Source organism: Fulmarus glacialis, unplaced genomic scaffold, assembly GCF_000690835.1.
Source record: "Fulmarus glacialis isolate BGI_N327 unplaced genomic scaffold, ASM69083v1 scaffold7684, whole genome shotgun sequence".
Lineage (NCBI taxonomy): Eukaryota > Metazoa > Chordata > Aves > Procellariiformes > Procellariidae > Fulmarus > Fulmarus glacialis.
The window spans coordinates 1-21,421 of NW_009208612.1; the positions used below are offsets into that span (position 1 = coordinate 1).

At 38.9% G+C, this 21,421-nt stretch overlaps 1 protein-coding gene across 1 annotated transcript in view; it reads right to left on the reverse strand.

Moving 5' to 3' along the window:
• Window positions 1-11,324: 11,324 nt before the first annotated feature.
• The window catches only part of ATG10 (autophagy related 10), a 59,470-nt gene continuing 49,373 nt past the window's right edge, over window positions 11,325-21,421 (reverse strand). The window contains exons 3-4 of the mRNA XM_009576544.1: window positions 20,363-20,489; window positions 11,325-11,473 (exon numbers count right to left, since the gene is read on the reverse strand). Of these exons, the coding sequence (XP_009574839.1) occupies window positions 11,325-11,473; window positions 20,363-20,489 (276 nt within the window). The remainder of the gene's footprint in view (window positions 11,474-20,362; window positions 20,490-21,421) is intronic.

The window sequence follows — 21,421 nt, forward strand, 5'->3', positions numbered from 1 at the left end:
TTGAATTATTAATTTTAAGAACAAGAGGAATCAAAGCACTAGGTGACGCTCATACAAAACTATGTTTTTAAAGCTTAAACTTCTTACAGGCATGTAACTTGCATTTAGAATTCTTTAAGAAAACTTTATAGTTAAAATTGGCAGGACCATAGTTATATTGTCAAGAAATGGCATCTCAGCCATTTTCCTAAGAAAATAAACAGATGATTCTTCTTCCATGCTTGCCAAAATAAGATTAATTCAGTTGTCACCATTTTAGTTATGTAGCGTATAGTCTTAATTAATTACTATTTAAAATCTGTTCTTAAGAGATTCATCTAAGGTGCAAAACTCAAATATACAACAAGCTGTGGAAGTATGGAAAAGACACTGGAGACAGATTTCCTACCCTGATTAAAAAATGGTGAGTTAAGAAAAAAAATCTGTACTGGCATTTGACAAATATGCCCCGAAAGGGTTCATTTTATAATCCCAGGAATTCCTGGACAACAAGATACTGGGAAGAGAGATTTCATGAGACTTTTGAGTTTGAAATATTGTAACCAGCAAATGGGATGGCATATATTCCTACCTCCTCTGTACAGTTATCAAGGTGGTATGACTGATAGCTATAACAGTCAGAAGACAGACAATTACCACAAGGTAATGAATGGAAAGCAAATTTGTGCTGCAGCAGAGCAGTAGAACACTAATTTAACGATATCAAATGTAAGGAGGCAATGACGTGTCCATAGAAGTGTGACTCAACCCTCGTTTTGAGCTCCGGCCAAGGGAAGACTTTCTTTGTTCCTCATCTTTCCCTGTCGTGGCGGATCTCTGTGCTCCCTTCCTCCAGTCAAAGCATCTTATATTACCTATCATTTGAAATAACATTTGTTGGACTAAGTACTCTGAATCACTATTGAAACTGAATATCCAATGTTCTTGCACAGACGCGATAGGACTGTCAATATTCATGCTAATTTTCCTAATGATAGACTCAATATAATGCTATGAACTTTGTACTACCTAAAAGTCAGTTGTCGCAAGTTTGCCCAAGGTACTTATGGATCTCTATACACAGCATGGTGGAGTCAGAGGTTTGAACAGGGATTAGCAACCACCAAAGCAGTGAATGCTGGCACAACAAAGGTGGGCAACAGAAAACGGCAAAAGGACACTGAAACTGTCTCCTGCAAGGCTAAAGTGCCCGCCTCAGGACTGCAGCTAAATGCTTTGATGAAACTGGTATTCGGATTTTAGAATACACTTTGATCACATCAGTGTCTCCGTCAACACAGGACTGAAACGCCAAGCTCTCTTGTGAGAGCACAGAAGAGCTACACCTTATGGAACCTTGAATCCACCGTTTCTATAGGAGCCATAGCTCCCACTCTGCAGGAGGATTTTGGGTGGCCTCTCTCATTATTCTTGAATCAGGTTGCTATGCAGTCAGAAATACAGTATACAAAAACAGGAGCCAAAAAGGGACTCCGGTTGACTTTCAACTTCAAGGGCTGTCGGCTGGTTTTGTGAGCCTTGGAGATTGTATACAGCTGTATACAGCTTCATATACAAGCCTGACTATATAGAGTAAATTCATCTCCTTGGATGACTTCACTTTCTTTTTTGAACCTCAGACTGCCTTAAAAATGTCACAAGTGCCTGACTGGATTGGACCAATGGTCCATCCAGCAATGCATTCTGTCTCCAAAAGCAGCAGTTGGAACGGCTGTTTTGGGAGAACACGAGTCTGGCTTCTTTCTGTGGTTCACTGTCCTTCTACTGCTCCAGCACGTCTGCTGTACTAAGGATGATGGAGGACACATTCCTGCCTGGTAATTTTGCATCCTTTTATGGACAAGTGGTCTCCTGAATGTGTCTAAATGCTTTTGAACTGCTGATACCATCTGCGTCCACAACTTGAGAGCACAGGTGCTTAGGCATAATTGCTTTCTGTTAACGTGGATACCTAACTTCCATTTAAATGGCACTTACAATGCCTTTTTTATTTAAAAAAAAAAAACAAACCTGCCAATGGGCTTGACCAAAAGCCCTTGCTGCAGAAAACAAGAAGGGAAATTGTTAAAAAGTTTTCAACACCTTGTGACCATACCAGTTGCCTCTCCAATGGAGCTGAATGTGTCATATATGATACCCACTTCTTTCATATTGTGCAATCAATGTCGTTGTGTATTTTAGAATTTTTCACAAAAACATTCAATAAGGGGGAATGTTCAGTAACCAGCTACATTCCAGTAGTGAATTGTTAGAGGTCATGGCAGGGGGAAGACAGAAGAGCAACCCACCTCAGCCTACAAGCAGAAATGCCGGACCAGGGAGGGAACATGCTATTACAACTTCTTCCACAAAATCTCTGCTTGGGAAGCTCTAAGGAAGCAAAGCCACAGCTAGACAAATTACCTGTATATGTAATGTGTAGCACTGAAACAGTTTTTCTGCAGAAGCAGAAAAGAATCAAGAGAATCAATACTCTTACACTGTAATTCATTCAGTTAATGAATGAATTCCCACATATCTGTGTGGAAAACATTATTGAAACTTCATTTCAGAATAACTGATCAGCTCAAATAACAATAATACCAGGACTTGAAAGTCTATCCTGAATTGTGCCCCAGAAATTGGCAAGGATCCTCCTACTGCTTTTTATCTCTACATGTAAATTATCCATTAAGGCTCCATATTTATTCTACATCATTTAGTATTGGTCCACTATTTGGTCTTTTCCTCCGACGAAATTAGTCAGACTAGGTTTATGTCCATAAAGTCTTACTGCGAAAAGCATGATTAAACTGTAGGGCAGCTATACATTATTAATTAATGCTTAGTTTTAAAATAAAACCTCCTTGCTAGCTTGTACAATACTACTGCTTGGTTTAAACCACAGAAGTTCAATAAATCACAGAAAATTTTAGTCGGAAATAAATATCCACCCAGCTTTCCCATTCTTAGATTCTTCCCTGTGAAACAGCCTTCCCATCTATACTGGTAAGACTCCCTTCCTCAGGAAGTTGTACTAATAATTTTCCAAAAATATTAGCAGGGGATCCATAGCAACTGTTGATATGACTCAAAATGATTTAAGAGTTATCTTAGCAACCTTCTGTTAAGCTATACTGTATACAGCCTCCCCCACTTAGCAAAATCCCACAATATGGCAAGAAAGATTTGTATGTCTAAGAATAGCTACCTACACACATTTTTCAAGATGACTGAGCCATAATGATTTAAATCCTCCCTACCACAGTTTCAGCAAGATGTGCCTCTACAACACTATATCAATGTGTTCTGTTCAGAGTTTTGAATCTTTCTCCTTTTCTAAATCACACCATTAACATCCCTGACATTTTAGAAATAATGTTTATTGATTTTTCTGTTAACACTGCTATAAATTAACTGATGTAATGGACAGGATTACTGAAGTACAATAAAGAATCCCTCTTCTAGATTCTGAAATACATATTGAAAAAGAGCAGACTCTGGATTAATATAGAAATAGTGCAGTCCTGTCCTGTTACTTGGGTAGTTTAGGTTTGGTTGACTACTTTTTATATGACAGAATGGACATATAACAGAGATGATATTACAAGTACCTGCTAAGTATCAAAGAACAAAAGAAAAACACCTCATTCAGATGAAATTGAGAAATAAATGTTCAGAAAAAGACAGACAAGAAAATTCCTTATCACTTACTATTCTGAAACTTAAGATTAGTACTTTGTGGGACGGAGTTGCTAATTCATCCTTTTTTGCAGTAGTAGTGCTATTAGTAAATGGAAACAGCTTTATTCATTGTAGATGAGGACTCAAAAAGGGTTGAACAGTCTGCACCTGAAGATGCATGAACAATGCAGAAGGAAACCAGAAGAATCACCTTTAGTCCTAACTTGACTAGCATTGGTATCAACAGTCCACAGCTTTTTATCTTAAGGGTTATACAAGGTGAGTGTTTGAGCTAAGACTTGAAGTACTGTGGAGGATCTTTTAAGAGATCACCACATAGATAACAATGATCTCTCATATTTAAGAATTCATTCGAGGTTCATAGGAACACACTAAAGGAGAAATAAACTTTGAAGAAAGGTGTATTTGCAGAGATCGCTATTCGTAAGTTAGGCCACTAGGTTTATCTTTTCTGCAGTGCCATGAAGGAGAGGCTCATGAAAAAGAACTTCTATGAAAAGACAGTGACAGAATAACACAATCAATGCGACCACAGGAAACTTTTCATTCTTAAGAATCCTGAAGGTTTTTGCACCCTTCTGGAAGCAGAACTTAAGACTGGCAGAAGATCTGAGTTAATACAATCCTGAGGCTTAGATTTGCACTGTCCTCCCAAACTGCCACATTTACAGTTGGTATGAGAATGCTCTGAATGTCTTTTTCTGGAGAGACAGCAAAGTGCTCAACAACCAAAATGCTGATTTATTGTTGGCAAATCCAGACCCAAGGTATCAACATGAAACACATCCACTCCCATGGCTGGGGCGAGTGCCCTGCACACGCACCTCTAAGTCATGTTTTGGCAATAGAAGTAACTGCATCTGAACAGTTTTGGTTAAAAAGTGTGGGAGGGGGAGGGATGTATGGACACGTGTTCTGTAACTTCCATAATCCTTCAGAGTCCTGACTCACAGATCAGGTTTTTAGACTATTTCTGCAAGACCTTCAAGCTTTCATTCTTGGTTTTATTGGGCAGTTTTTCAACTATTGAGCCTCCCGTAATAATGCAATTCGATTTCTATCCTTGGATGTTTGATTTTATATTCCATCACCTCTAAGCATTGATTAAGCCTTACCACATATACTTGATTGTGTTTATGACTTTGTTTTCTCAGGGGAAGGTCAGACTTTATGACAATATCACACTGTTAAAACCAAAATTTTTGGTGATACTTGGTACTGACTGTGATCAAGTTCATTCATCAGCTTTTAAAATTCTTTCGCTAGTTTGCTTCCACACAGGAAAAAAATAACTAAGGCATGGACTTGCACAAGTGACAAGAATCAAAAATGGACTCAGTCACATATGTTCAAGGGCTTGTATCTAAAATTCATAGAATTATTACTCAGCTTCATCATAGCCTTAGAAATGCATGTTTCTCAGAGTGTTGTCTCTCTCCACAGGAACAAAAAAAACACTTCTGTCACTGGGCATGTGTATAAATGACTGCATCTTGAAAAGATGATATGCCCCGATATGAGTCCCACAGTATGTCTGTGACAGCAATGCAAGTAGCCCACAAGCATTCATGCAGCATGCCTACCAAAGCAAGTCGTGCACAAAACACATCAAAAAGAAAGACGAGTAGGCAGCTACACCCCTCTTTACTCTACAAGCAAGTAGAGAACTCAGCTGAGACACAAGAGATGTAGATTCAAATTTCTTTTCTGCTTGATTTAGAGTAAATCTCTTAACTTCCTAGGAGAGCAGTTCACCATTGACCTACATGGTATTCTGAGGTGGGAATGCTTTACTTTCCCCTGTTGAAGTTGTTCTACTTTGTATACATTTTTATAAATACCCATTTTAGTGGTAAAGATGAAAAATGACTAGTGCCTTCACAGTAAATATTCTACTATTTTTAAACAATTTTCAGAACGTGCCCAGGAAATAAATGGGTCCTCAGTTTATTTTCTAATAGATGACTATATACATCACCAATCCAGTACCAGTTCACACTCTCTGGAGAAACCAATGACTCGAATGGATGTGGAGACTACACTATTGTCTTGGTCCTTGATGCAGGTACTTCAAAAGAGGTTTGGAGCACCTAGCCACACCAGGATGAAAATTCTGGCACTGCCAATGCCTATCCCATGCCCATTCTAACAACAAAGGGCTTCAGTCTTGAAGACTGAAGTCTTCAAGGCATCTCAACAACTTTTCACAGACAATCAGTTACCTTATAGCTGGAAAAAATGTAAACATGGATCACCAAGACAGCTGAGCATCTCTGTTCAATGTTTTTATTTATGTTTTTAAATAGTTCAATTATTATTTGAAATTTTGGTCGTTATACATACATTAAAACTTTCAAAGCAGCTTTACTGCTGTATGCAATAATGTGTATAGTTTATATGGAAGTCTGTATATAGTATCTGGTGAAGTTATCATGCTCTTAAATCTTCATGATTACCAGGTCATAATTTTGAAAAGCAGTTTTCTAAAATTTAGAGGACAAAATCTGATATTCCCAGGTACTTATAGCCTCTGTATTTCCAACTCCTACAGCAAGGACCTAATATCACAGAGTCTGAAGACAGAAGTTCTGGCTATAACAATATAGTCACCTTCTGCTGCTTCACATCTCCCATTCATCTTGGGGGAGATTTCCAAAATGATAAAAGGTGAAATGTAGCCTTTACAGATTAACTAAACTTTAGTTATCCTTGTTTTTTAAATTCCTGATGTGGTAAAGTATGTTCACCTTTATATCAGAAGATTTCTCCCCCTTTGTTTCATTTCTATTCTCTACTCTTTGATCTTTGTTTCTGAACCTTTTCCTATTCTTGTGGTTTTTTCCTTTCAAATTGTCTCACCATTTAGCATTTGACCATGGCACTTTTGGATGCTGCCAACTTAACTATGCCTGTGGCATATTATACCTGCATATTAATGTGGTGGATCTGCTGTTCAATTACACAAAAGAGGACCATTATGTTTGAGCTGTTTTATCAATGCCACTATGTATTTACCTAGAACTGTACTGGACTTCTCTGCTGAATATCAGAGTACATGTGAGAGAAATATGTGTCTCTCTTGCTGCCATCCATTACCATGATGACTTACTTCATCATTCTTTTGTCTAGACTTTTCTTCCCATTTACTGTAACTTTCTTTTAGCTGGCTACATTTGCCTGAGTTTTTGGAAAGTATGTCTTGGTTTTGTTTTCCACTATTAAATTAAATTTCCGCAGGACCCTTAGTGCTATTTTTACATTCATCCTATTTGCAACTGCTCTCAGTCTAGCATATCTGTCTTTTTCTCCCTTTGTCCTCTTCCAAACACCTAGCCCTGTTATTTGCTCTTATGGCTGATATAAAACTGGCTTAATAAATACTTTTAAAAAGCAATGCAGTCAGGAAAAACACCAGGGCTGGCAGCCTGAGAAGCCCAGAAGGTTACCCATCATGGTGGTATGGGGGATGCAGGGCTGGCATTCCATGCTAAGTCAAGCTGAATGGGAAAATCCAACTGAGGGACACCTGAGGAAAGCTCTGTTTGCCTGCAGTTCAGGAAAGGCTACACAGACTTGGAAGGGAGCTTCTTGTATAGAGTACATTTCTAGCATCCATTAATTCAAAGAGGTGAAGAGACGTTCTTCTGTGTAGAATGTGTAGAGAGAAATAATTAATACAGAATATCCTCAAAAGCACCCCACCAAGTTACAAGTAAACTATTCAGGAGACGGGCATGCAATGTCTGCAATTCCATTTCTGACTCTTTGTAAAAAGAAGCTAAAATCACAGTTGGCAATGGTTCTGAAATGCAGCAGTAATCCATAAATACTCCTTAATTTTCCTGTCATTGCAGAATTAAGCTACTTTCAGCTCACACAGATCTTACCAGGTGTGCAAAATTGATGTCATTATAAGCCATCAGGAAATACCCACAGAGACCTGTAGCAACATTTAGAAGTTTTGTTAAACAGCTGTGTGTTATAATTGATTTGTATTATTTAAAACAGCTAAAGCAAGTTATCACCAGATGTAGAAAAGGGATGACTGAAGACTCCAGGGAGATTTAACTCAGAAGAAAGCCAATCACAGGAACTTCATTTGAGCATTTTAAGATTATTACTAGAGGAAGTGCAATTAAATCATCACCATTTATCAATTATCATTATAAAATACTATGCAACCTTATCATGTTCATTTATTTATGAGAAGGTAACTAGTTGACTTCTGCTTTTTGCAATAAAAATAATCTGGTGAGTAAAAATATCTGAAGATGCCTTCTCTGAAAATGAGCGTGACTTTCCACAATAATCAAAAGTAACTAAAAAAGTTCAAATTTTACGTAAAATTTGTAATTGCCAAAAAGCCAAATTCTTTAGAGCTTAGGCAATGTCTCAGTTCCTGATCTCAGATATATTTTACCACAGAGAGTATAAGCCAAAATATAGTTGTATCAAAAATGTGCACAGGCATGGCACCCACATTTCATAAAATACATGGAATATAAGTCCCAAAAGATCCTGGATCTGGAAGAAAAAAAGGCAGTATGACTTTCTTTTCCTAATCTGCCAACTATTGAATCAAGGTGCAAAATCAGCCCTATTTAAAAATTAAGTAACATGTGTGGACAGTGGTAAGCTCAATTTTTCTTCCTAATGGTGGATTGCTTGTAGAATTTAAAATCTGTATCTGTTTTGGAGCAAAATCTTAAACCTTTTCTCTCTGCTGTTCTTGTGTACTGAGAATTTGAGCCTGATTTGGTGAGTTTGCCCAGCGACTTGCATTATACGATCTGTGTCCCTGCAGGCAAAGCCTAACCCACATAACAAAATGGGTCAGCAGAAAAGCAGAAAGGGAAGAGAAAACTGTATCTCAATTCAGAACCCCGATTCATTTGAGGGGAAAAATACTCTTTTTCTTGTAGACCTAACTCTTGTTTTGATCTGAGGCTTGCAGGCTAGTGCTTACAGTATGTTTCTATTATCTTTAATAATTCCTTTGAGAATACACTGATTTCTACTGCTGTTTTATATTTGGACTGGAATATCCATCTCTCATTTACAAGGGGAAGTGTTTGTTGCACCAGTGGTTGCTGGCACTGAAAATACGACAGCGTTCACACTGCTAATTGTACTGGTGTTTTCCTCTGCTCTGATTCAGCTCGAGAGATGTACATTTCCACAAACCATGCATTCCTTTTTCTTCTTATCACTTGACTGAATGACCATAAGCAAATGCACCCTCACTCCGTGGTGCCTTTCTGCTTTCATCTAAAATTAAAACTGTAGACCTCTTAAAGCTGCTTTCCCGGAGGCTCTCTCCCACAGCCATGTGGGAAAGTACATTTCCAATCCAGGAATGCAGCTGGGGCCTTTGGACCAAGTTCAATACTGATGTAAAGCAGCCTAACCTCACTGAGGTCAGTGGAATTCAACGGCCTTGAGCCACAGGTACATGGTCTTCAGGGACAAGGCGTACATACAAATGGCATAGAAAAAAAAGTAAAGCAATTCCAAATTACGTAGTGGGATTGCTGGAGGATCTTAACTTCTCTGGCTTCTGCTACCTGCCAGCAGTTCCAGTATTGTGCTATCAGCCTGAGGTACAATCTATATTACTCTAGGATAAACAGTTTCACTTAGTTTGTAATCTCCTTATTTAATGGAAAGTCACCTTGATGTTATGTTCAATAGTATTTTGCTGCTGTAGCTTTGCTAATTTCTCCTTACATCTTAGTTTGTGCTTGTCACTGGACTCACATTGGCTGAACCACCTCTGGAGACGTGTCACGAGACAACAGGTTCAGCACTCCAGACATTTTACCACCCATAAAACCTGTTTCTGCAAGCCTTTGTGTGTACGTATCTCACACACATCTCTAGTTATTAGATGCAGGACAGTTTTACTTTGCTGTTCCTTAAGAGGCAAAAATAATCTCTGGGTGGGAGTGACCTGGTTTTCCTTTTGGCTTCCACCACTCTGATTTTACACATTCCAAACATATTGTTTATGCTTTATTCTCAGTGGTATTGCATTATAATTTATTACCTATACAGAGCTGTAGGTTTTTGCACTGCTTTGCAGCCGACTAGAAAGAGACTGTGGTTTCTACAGAGGAACTTGAACGTGGCTTCAGGCCACAGTATAATGTGAGCGTAAGAGAAGGCACACCACCTCTGGAGTGCACATAGCAGATTCTCCTGTACATTTTTGCAGGTGGGAATATAAACTATCCACAAGCCAGAACAGCTCAGCTGGGAAATACTAGAGATGTCAGCCCTAAAGGATACCTAGCATCTGATGGCCGGGTTACTGTCCATTAGGAATGCAAGAAGTTGGATTGGGAAAGTTAATTGAATCCTCTGCCTTTCTATGCAGAAACAGTCGTGATTTAGCTACAAATCTGAAACTTCAGCTATAAATCATAAAACTTTACCGAAAAATCTGAATTGCAATACTTTCCTGTGCAGAAAATCAGTTATTTGCTACCATTATTTTATTAAAACCTAATTTTCTCATCTTCATTCTGCAGCAGACAAGTCAGGTAATTAATACTTTACGTAAAAGCATGTATTACGAGAATCTGCAAACTCACAACTGGAATTCAGATATGCACAGCGAACATCAGAAAACCAATGCTTGCTGGGTTCTCAAGGAGCTATTATAATATAAATAACAGTCCATGGCTGCAAAAACATGAATGCTGCTTGTGTTCCCATGATTGACTAACATCTACAAATAGGCATCCTGTAATTAAATTGTATTAGTTGAATTAAGGAAACACCTGTAGAACTCAGCTGAGGTTATATCCCTGTTGTGCCAGCTGCTGTGGTTCAGAGACCCATGTACCTGGAAACAGCTAAAATCAAAAAGTCAAGGAAGGAAAGGGGAGGAAGAAAGGACACATTAGTATCTTTGTCTAATGATAAAAAATTCACACCCAGAGAGTCTCTATTCTTTGTCCGAACTTGCGCTGGAGGCCTGGAGCCAAGGGAAGAAACCAGAGCAACCAACTCAGCTCTGAACCATCTCTCACTCTTCCTTGAACAAGTGTGACTGTTTTCAAGAAAGCCAGCATCACAAGTCTGGGAACGGTTGCTGAAATGATCTGGTGACTTTAAAACCACTTTAAATAAAAGTGATTTGAATGGCTCTAAAAGAAGGCAGTGATATCGCAGTTTACTAACCTGTTTCCTCTTGTAAAACACAGCATTCATGAACTACTGATTCTTAACGACATTAGTCGGCAATAACTTACTATTTGATTGAGAGAACAATTTTCTCTCCTTCAATCCTAAGGATTGCAAGTCTATTTAAAATTGAACATCACACAGTCTTTTTTGGTAATTCGATTAATAGACAATCTGTGAAATGTTACGCTAATATATTTTACTTACATAAATAAGTCTACTTTTGTATTTACCCAAATCCATGATTACTCAGAAATTGCCTGAAGTTTTCAGGATTGGCTTTGGAAAAGTATTTTAAATGAGAGATACTGTCACATTAAGTCTTACAGTCAACACCTACATATCCTTCAAAATCCAGGATTAAAACTATTGTTGGTAACTGGCTCAGCACAAGCTCAGTTAGACTTTTTTATTTTACTTGTGTCCAGGAGGGGAATAAGGCCATTGAGGATTCAGGCATATATTGCATTCATCAGTTTTGTAAAGGACCAGTGGTTTCTCACCTGCTGTGTAATGGTGTCCCAGGGCCCCTCCAGCAGACGAGCCTGGTAGCATGCATGAACACTTTCCCATATTTCATCCAGAGTTAAAGGTCTTCCATCTGTGAGGGGGAGAGACAACCACCCACAGTCAAAGCTCTTAAGCATGCTGTATCTTTAATACAGAATAGCAAAAGTAAATCTGAAAATACTGATTATCTGGAAACAGATGGGAAAAATAACAGGACAACATGACTAAGCCCCTTCTGGCCCCAAAACTCCAAAACAGTGTTGCTCAAATCCTGACTGAAGGAGCACACAAAACTGCCCTAAATTCCCTGTTCAGCTTTCTTCTCTGTCACCTGAGAGTAACAATTTACTGATCCGGTTGTAAGGTGTGAAGTTAAACTAGTTTTGTAAAATAATGCTTGCATAATATCAATTTAAAACCACAAAATAGTGTCATGAACAGTTATCTCACGTAAATACAGGCAATTCATAGTGAGAGTAGAAAAAATGTAAGGAACAAAATTCTGCAGATAAAAGTTTACTGCATTTTGGTAACCTACATGCCCGTAATTTTTTCTTGAGCTGCATTTATATAGCATTGTTGCATCAGATTTTTTGTTGTGATGTTAGAATTATGCCAAGATGTTAGTGTCAACCACTTAAAAAATAAGCATGTCAATTTTTCCTGAATACTTGTTTTTGGCAAACAGGAATACAATATTTTGATATACTTTCAATAAGTAGCTTCATCTTGGCATTCATTAGGTGTCAGAAACCATTATCCTGTGATAAATAGTTTTATTCTACTGACATTTTCATGTCTGTAAAATGAACAAGATTTATTCACCCAATTAACATTTGAATGCCATGCTTAGATATAAGTTAAAACCAGCTGCCTACAGCCTCTGTTTTATCTTATTTTCTGCACGTATTTATAAAAAAGCACCAAATTCTGAACTACATAAGCAGAAGCATGTGGCAAATAAAGTATCTGAGGGGGTAACAGCATATTAACTAGCTATATTATGCCATCCTCATGAACGTGTGACTTGTGTGCTGTGCTGGAGATATAGTCTAACATTTACTAAGAAATTAGTTACACGAGCATAAGTTAACTTTAGAAGGATGTATTTATGCTCAGATCATCTGTGTGTGGGTAATAAGAGATGCCATGGACACTTGCAATTTTCTGTTTTCTATTCAACCTGCAAAGACAATGCAGAGAAAGTCCAAATCTAAAATCTAGAACAAGACACATTCTAATGCAAATTTTGATTTGCCACTCTAGATTTTGTTCTGTACACCTTTCTTCGTATCTGTGAATTTTTATAGTAACATTTGAGCAAACTCAGATCGTACACATGGAATGGACTACTCTGACTCTAACCGTTAATCTCATTTACAGAAACGATCAAATATTGTTGAAGCACTAATCATATTACAGTTAAAATTGAGTTTTGTCTTTATCTCATGGATTTTATTACTTCATGCATGAGAAGCAGTATATCGTCCACCGTATTTCAGTATAGATTTATTTTCATTTCACAGAAAAATACAAACACATCCAAACTGAAAGTTTCACTTCACATTGGAGTGAGATCACAGACAGTAAAATACTTAAATAATTAATATAGAGTAATTGCAGTGTTTCACACAGGAACAAAAAATCGATCTAGGCATTCTGATTATGCACTTATATATTGAAATATGCTTAGATTTAAATTAAAAAAAACTGCACTATTTTAATATATTTCACTCAGCTCTAAATGAGTTTGAATTGTGTTTTTTAAACTGAGTAACTTTCATACATGTTCCCAAGTATTGTGTTCCTGTAAATTCTTATTTAACTGACCAGCTTAGAAGATGGGAGGCCAGATGCAGCAGGAAAGAGTAAGTTACTAAAACTTAAAATGGATGTGAGGTTCAGCTACATAGCTGGGAACTGCAAGACCCTTGCAAAAGGAGAGGGGGTGGATGGGCAGTGTCCCCATCCTCTTTTGTGGAATGAAGACCTGAAAATCTATGAAAGAATTTTCTCTCTCAATAAAATAAAATAAAGTAAAATAAAATAAAATGAAACAACTACACTAAGATCTTAAAATGACTGATAGAAGGACTCCATTTCAGGTAATCTGGCTGGAGGTTTGTTTTATATTTTAAAACTCCTCAGTTTGTATGGTCATCTGCTTAGGATGATCTGAATCCATTTTATTCGCGAGCTCCCAGATTTGCACAAAACACACATCTGTATTCTTCGGGCACTTTTAGACCCCTTTTTCCAGGGCTGCCAGCATTCACGTGTTTGGCAGCCCTGCTACACATTCTTGCAACCCACTGAGGCCTCAAATATCCAGCTGGGCTGACACAGCAGTCTACCTGGACTTGAGCAAAACATTTGACACTGTCCCGCACGACATCCTTGTCTCTAAAGTGGAGAGACATGGAGTTGACGGATGGACCACTCGGTGGATAAGGAATTGGCTGGATGGTTGCACTCAAAGAGTTGCAGTCAACAGCTCGATGTCCAAGTGGAGACCAGTGACGAGTGGCGTTCCTCAGGGGTCAATATTGGGACCAGCGCTTGTTTAACATCTTTGTTGGCGACACAGACAGTGGGATCAAGTGCACCCTCAGCAAGTTTGCCAACGACACCAAGCTGTGTGGTGCGGTCAACACACTGGAGGGAAGGGATGACATCCAGAGGGACTTTGACAGGCTTGAGAGGTGGGCCCCCATGAAGTTCAGCAAGGCCAAGGGCAAGGTCCTGCACATGGGTCGGGAATCCAAAGCACAAATATAGGCTGGGCGGAGAATGGATTGAGAGCAGCCCTGAGGAGAAGGACTTGGGGGTATTGGTTGATGAGGAGCTGAACCTGAGCCAGAAATATTGTGCTTGCAGCCCAGAAAGCCAACCGAATCCTGGGCTGCATCACAAGAAGTGTGACCAGCAGGTTGAGGGAGGTGATTCTCCCCCTCTACTCTGCTCTCGTGAGACCCCACCTGCAGTACTGCATCCAGCTCTGTGGCCCTCAACATAAAGAGGACATGAACCTATTGGAGCAGGTCCAGATGGCCACAAATATTATCAGAGGGCTGGAGCATCTCTCCTATGAATAAACACTGAGAGAGTTGGGGTTGTTCAGCCTGGAGAAGAGAAGGCTCCAGGAAGACCTTATAGCAGCCTTCCAGCACCTGAAGGGGGACCACAAGAAAACTGGAGAGACACTTTTTACGAGGGCATGTAGTGAGAGGACAAGGGGCAATGGCTTTAAACTGAAAGAGGGTAGATTTAGATTAGATATAAGGAAGAAATTCTTCACTATGAGGGTGATGAGGCACTGGAACAGGTTGCCCAGAGAAGTTGTAGATGCCCCATCATTGGAAGTGTTCAAGGCCAGGTTGGATGGGGCTTTGAGCAACCTGGTCTAGTGGAAGGTATCCCTGCCCTTGGCAGTGGGGTTGGAACTAGATCATCGGGGTTGGAACTGATGATCTTTAAGATCCCTTCCAACCCAAACCATTCTATGATTCCGTGATTCTAATTGTTGCTCCTAGCAACAAGGGGCCACTGTGGCACCTGCTGAGCCAAGCAGCCTCTCTGCTTCTTGCCTCATTCTTTCCTGTGATGGAGCTGAACTCAAAACGTTCAGCCAGAAAAAGAAGGCAACAGCAGCATCAAGCCAAGAGAAGTGGCAGGAGAAGGAGGCAGAGACTTCAGATTCACCCAGTAGTACATTTACTCATCATCCACCCACGACGACACAGCTGCTGAGGTGCTTGCAGGTTGTCATAAGTCTTATCCCAAGTCTAGCTGGAAGCGGGTGTGCAGACAGAAGTGGAAGTCTGTGATTATATGTACATTTTGTATAATTCAGCTCATTCAATAATTACAGAGAGTGAAAGGAGATAGCTGCTTGTGGGTCATGCCAGATTTACTGTACCTTTATCTGAAGCTCCATGCCTGTAATGCCACCAGTCTGGCACATGACACATCATCAGCTCATCAGTACTAACCCAGGCTTTGTGAAACACAGACTCTTATACAATTAACCTTACATCTACCCAGCAAGAAAGGCCAAAAGAACCTGGGAAGTAACCAATGTAAGATTTTTGTTGAGAGAAAGGAGATAAAGGATGGGAGTCAAGAGCTCCTAAGTATGGGTTCTGTCTCTGCCATTAACTAACTGGGGGCTCAAATCAACCAGTTCATCTGCCTTAATAGTCAGGCAAGAAAAACTACAGCCTTTCTATCACAAACTTGTATTTTTATTATTTAAACTGTCTAGACTATAACAAACTTTTCTGAGAAAAGTTTCTTGATGATCCACTTGGGGTTAACTCATTTATGTCACCATAAATAAGAAATAGTTAAAAAGCAGATGGCTGAGTGCCCCCTCACGACAGCAAGGTGTGGCATTAAGACAACATATGAGTTGCAGCTCCCAGCTGACTTGGCACCTTAATTTCTGCAAAGAGCATACAAATTTCACATACATTTTCAGAGAAAATTTTCAGGCTTCCAAAGTTGCCGTATTCTGCTTTCTTGATGTTTACTGAGAGCTTTTAATAATTTCTTAAATTTCTAATTAAAGGTTATTTGATATTTTTGGTGAAATGGTGCACAAATTGTTTTGAGGCTTCATTCCAGCATAGTTTCCAAAGAAATACTAGGTTTTTGTATTCTTAAGAAACCATTGCCACAAAAGAAAAAACACCCTGATAGCTTAGGAGAATATCTGATTGTACGTATTTATGTCCAAAGCCACGATAAAACGAATTCATATGGGAGATGGTCTTAAGAGGAGCTATTTTTCTGAAAAAGGACATAGTTCTTTGAGTAAGACTCTAAGAGTCTTACTCAGAGAGTAAGTCTATATTCTGGAAAATGCATCAGTCAGAACCAGTACGGTTATGAATACAGAAAGTCATGCCTTCAGGGTTGGAGGAAGTTACATTATCTTATGAGCTCCCTCATCTCTAGCCACTGATTAGCATGTTTTTTATTGGCAGGGATCTATCTATATGTCAGAGAGCTAGACATATTCTGAGCAGGTCAACTTCAAAATCCCATTTCTTCTCTCTTTTTTAGAGGAGTTAGGCTGCAGGCCTTATTGACTCCCATTAGTCCTGCTCTTTCTTTTCAGTGCTTCGCCGGCATTCATGATTCTTCCTCTACCTTTGTAGGAAAAATATGAAAAGAACTGTGAGACAAGCCATTATTTTCTTGACATGCAGGGTGATTCCTGAATAATGCCTGTGTCCACCTGTGATTGTGGTGCTGCTACCTCACTGTCAGTGCAAGTGGTTTTTGAATGTATGGCTTCAGACGATGACAGTTCAGGAAAAGACCAAAGTTCCTTGACATCTTAAAGACTAAGAAAACGGGAAAATACTCTGCTGATTAAAGAAAGCTTACTGGACCTAGCCCAGCCCATCTGGCTGATGCCAGCATTGAAGGGGAAGGCTAATTGCCTATACCATCTGTCTCTAAGGGGGCTAATTGCTGCCATCAGATATCAGCAGGGGTTCCTGCATTTCTTCAACTACCTATTTGGTAATCTCAGAAGCCAGAGAAAGAAAGAAGAGCTCCCATTTCTGAAAGGTATGGCATGCATAAGACTGATTTTGGAGAAATGACACCTAGTTCTCTGAGACTCTGAGGTACTGAGGACCACTGCCTTGAGCTCCTGACACAGGCTAGGACTTCAGTAGGTCTGAATTTAGGAATATATGCCACGTGGGAAGTATCATGAGGTAGTGAAAAATGTTTATTACATATAGATACATATATATATGTAGCCTAAAAATATCTTCTTGTATCCTATAATGTTCCCAAACATCTTTCTAGACAGAGTCATCACACTTAATCGTTATTTTCAGGGGAAGTATTTGCCCTTGCACAGAACAAGATCTTCCCTGAAAATCTATTCCCAGAGACTATCAAAAGCTTAGATGTCTCTCAAAATGTTTTCGTTCTGTTGCAATTGAGGTTTCAAATCCTTACCTTGCACTACCTTACATATCAAACTTCTCACCAAAAAAAGAGGTCTAAAGATGAATTCCAGAAAATAATTATTTGATCCAATTTAGACAGCAGCAAGAATAAGGATACAATGCAACTTTTGTCCTTCTGCAGGAAGAACTGATCTATAATGTTTGAGCACAATCGCTAGCAGAGAGGAGTGAAAACTGGATGTCCTCACTGACACAAGCTCCTGAAGATGCCAACCGCGCTGAATATGATAGGAAAATCTCCCCAGCAACTCTTCTGGAAGCCTTTATCCTAGGAGGGACTGCGAGAGACCAAGCAGTCAATGAAAACTGGACTCACATACGATGGTGGAAAGGCAGGATTTAATTGTTCTAGAAAAGTTTTTTAAAAGTCTATTTGGAAGAGCGCAGATTTGGACAGGCTGGAACCAGTTGCTATTATAACATACAAAGTGAGGAAGTGAATATTGCAAAACAAGCAAAACTACTTAGTCAGGCTGAACAGAAGAATTATTATTTCCTAGGCAGGCCTCGAGGTGTAATGGCCACTTAACATACTGCCAGAGAGGAAGCAGAGTTTTGAATTCAAACTCTGTGCCCTGCTGCTGGGGAAGGCAAGACAGGGCAGGGCTGTGGAAACACTGGAAGGATTATAGCTCACCTTCACCTCCTGCAACAAGCTCTAATTAACATGAGGATCAGTATGGACAGGATTCAAGGGAAACCATTAACAGCCCACAAGAGACTTGTGAGGAACCGATTCTGTTACTTAATCTACAAATAATGGTAGGAATTTAGACTGGGACATTGATATAGGTCTCAGAAGAAGATTCTTCCCTGATTATTTCAGATGAGGAATGCAGTGAATATTACTAGTTGTCTGAGAAACAAGGTAAGGAGCCTATCACATGAAGACTATTACCTCAAAGGAAAAAAATCTCAGGACATTACCTAGAGTTTTCCTCATATCAGGTTCAGGACAAGACAAAAGATACTTTGCTCAGATATCTCAAGCGACTGTGAGTCACTGTCATCTGCATGTTCCCGAAAAGCCCATGTTGGGACCTTCAGACAGCACGGCACAGGCAGGCAAATAACTTGCAGGGATGACAGAATTTTTCATTTTCAAAAGTAAGCTATCCATAATTAAAATCAGAGAATACTAGCTGAAAACATTATTGGAAAAGTACTTACTACTAGCATTTCGTATCCTGCTCTCTTCAAGAATCAGAGAATGTTAAATGTTAAAAGAGAATGTTAAATGCTGAAGAAAACCCAGGTGACTTTAGGAATTATCTAAAAAAAGTCCTTGTTTTCCATTGTGAAAGGTTCCCATGAAGTGTTTTAAAACATAATTGTACTTGTAGGAACAATTACAGCTTTGTACTGCAAGGGGAGCTGTTGGCACATAATACTATGATTGTGCATTAGATCATCCACTAGCTTCTGTAATATCCACTTCCAGCTATAAGGAGTCATGTTTCAACACCTCCGATTCCCTGATGCTGACAAGCTAAACAACTTGTTTTGTCTCTGGGAGCTCTTCTCTGGTGATTAACTGCTTATGGTGAATACTAATTATATGAAAGTAGAGTACAGTAGAAATAGTGTCCTACTTCCTCTACCTGCAGCATCTCCATCCTCTTCTGTAGAGACAGTGCACTAGTAATTCAGCTAAAACCAAGAAGATGACATTTTTCAGGACCACAAATAGGTTAATCTGTCTCTTACAGCAAAACTTTATCTTCCTGTCTGCACAATAAGTTTAAATGCAAAATACGGCACATTTGTAAATGTCTGTAATAATTCTAGAAATAAATTTGCAGCAGGATGTGTGCAAATGAGTTCTGTTGGTGGTAAAGGCAGAGCAATGTCCCCAATTCCCCATGTCCCAGTTTGAAAATTTACCCCAAATTATCCATTCCTGAAACTGCACCTCAGACTAAAATCTTTCCACCAGGGAGTCTATGAGAATTTGTTCTTCAATTTTAAATCTAAAGTGCCTTTTAAAACGCTAACACTGCAAAATTAGAAACCATTAAACAATATAAGGCAGAGAGTGATTAAATCTACCAAACACATTCAAAGCAGCTTAAGCTACTTTTTAATTAAAAACGAAAAGATATCACTGGCAACATTCAGACATCTTTATCTAGATAAAGTTAGGAGATTATTCAAAACACAAAAGATGCTGATGCTACCATACAGGAGTTTGAATGAAATGACTTGAAGATTTCAGTCCCTCCACCCTAGGTACACAGTCTTCGGGCAGAGAGGAACAGAGCACAGCCAGTGCTGCAGTGTGATCACTCTATGTTTGCTGATTAAATAAGTGACACTAACAGCGGCCTTGGAGGGAGGCTGTGTGTTCCTCCTTCCTTCCTGACAGGATGGTGAGTGAAATCACAGTGGCTATAGCAGTTGAGTAATGGGTAACAAGATGTACATATCAGGGAGGAAAGAAGATCAGTTAGTGTTTCAAGAGCCAGTTTTAATAGATAGAAAAAGGCAATACCTTATTGGTATTATTTTATTTTTTTAAGCAGCAAATTTAAATAGAAAACAGTGTTTAAAACACTTTTAAAGGCACATTTAGACCCCAGCCTTGTGGCTTGAATTCAGGCTCCAAAGAAACAGAGACAGTTCTGCTGAAGCACTGTAATTATGTCCACTTATTTTGCAGCCAAATTCAAACCTGCAGCTTTAAGTTTTTGTATTCCTTTAACGAAAAGAACAAGAAAAATGACCAGCAGTTTTAGTCAACCATAGGCAAGATGCCAGGAGCCAAAGATCAGCCTCCTTCAGGCTGAGATGATATCATCTACTCCAAGGTCCTGAAGCTCTTTGTCGGGAGTATTACAAAATTTACTGGTGAGCAGCCCCATCTCTTATTTTCTTACTACTTGTGATCATTACTCTGTTCCTCAATTTAATATAAAATCTATGTTTTTAACATCTTGCATCCAACATATTTTTATTCTTCCCTTTGTCTAATAGAAGATTGGTCTTACCTAAAGAGCATGCCCTAAAATAAAGCACAGGTACTTGGTAGCTGCTGGAGTACAAGACATGATATTCATAGCGAATCACTTCTTCTGTTGCACAAATTCCAGCTACTTGAGAATCATCCAAAGACTCCTAAAACAACAAACATGAACACAGTAATACATCAACTTTTGTATTTGTATCAAGGGAAAAGTAATTACTACTATTGTAATAAATTCAATAAATATACAGAACAGAAATAATGGCAATCACCCCTTTCACAGCATTACTCATTTGAAATCCCAAAGGAATTTTTCACTACTAGCAAGGAAAGGACAAAAGTCCAAAACCTACAAAGACATCTTACAGACTTACTTCCGCAATCTGTGAACTATGTGTAAGCATTTGCAGAGTTGAGGTCTTTCTAAATGCAGGCTGCTTTTATAAGCAAAAGACACAAGCTCTCTAAAATCTTTATGGCACAATAACTGTTACAATAAGGTGACTACAGCTGCATATCTCCTCATTACCTTTAGTACAGACCATTTTAAAAGTGTACCCTTAAATAATCTGTTTTTGCTTGCCAAAAGACAAATCAAATGTATCCATGAAAAATTCTCTGTTCTACTTTCTTTAAAGGCTTTTTGCCAGGGGTTGTTTTTGCAAATAATACTTCTAAAACTGAGACAATTTTTTCCTGTTAATGTATATTTCAGGTGTAAAGTAAGTAAAGTTTATTGTAGATTTGAAATAAACCAGAAGAGATGGAACTTACTGCATTGAGATATACCCCAGTTGCAGCATAAATTTCCTAACATTTCAAATTAATATTCAAACAGTGCTAAGCACCCAGTTGTTTTGACTTTTCTAAAAATTGTCGATACTCAACCTCTCTGAAAATTGAACCATTAAATTAATAATGCCATTAAGATTAAATGTTAGAACAAACTTTCCAAGAAGACACTATGGGTGTGGACTTGTTCGGTTTTCAAACCCCCAAATTTACGTGCATGAACTAAGCAACCATAATGCCCCACAGGTTGGGTGTGCATTTCATAACTTGACTATTGCCAAGCAACTGTGAA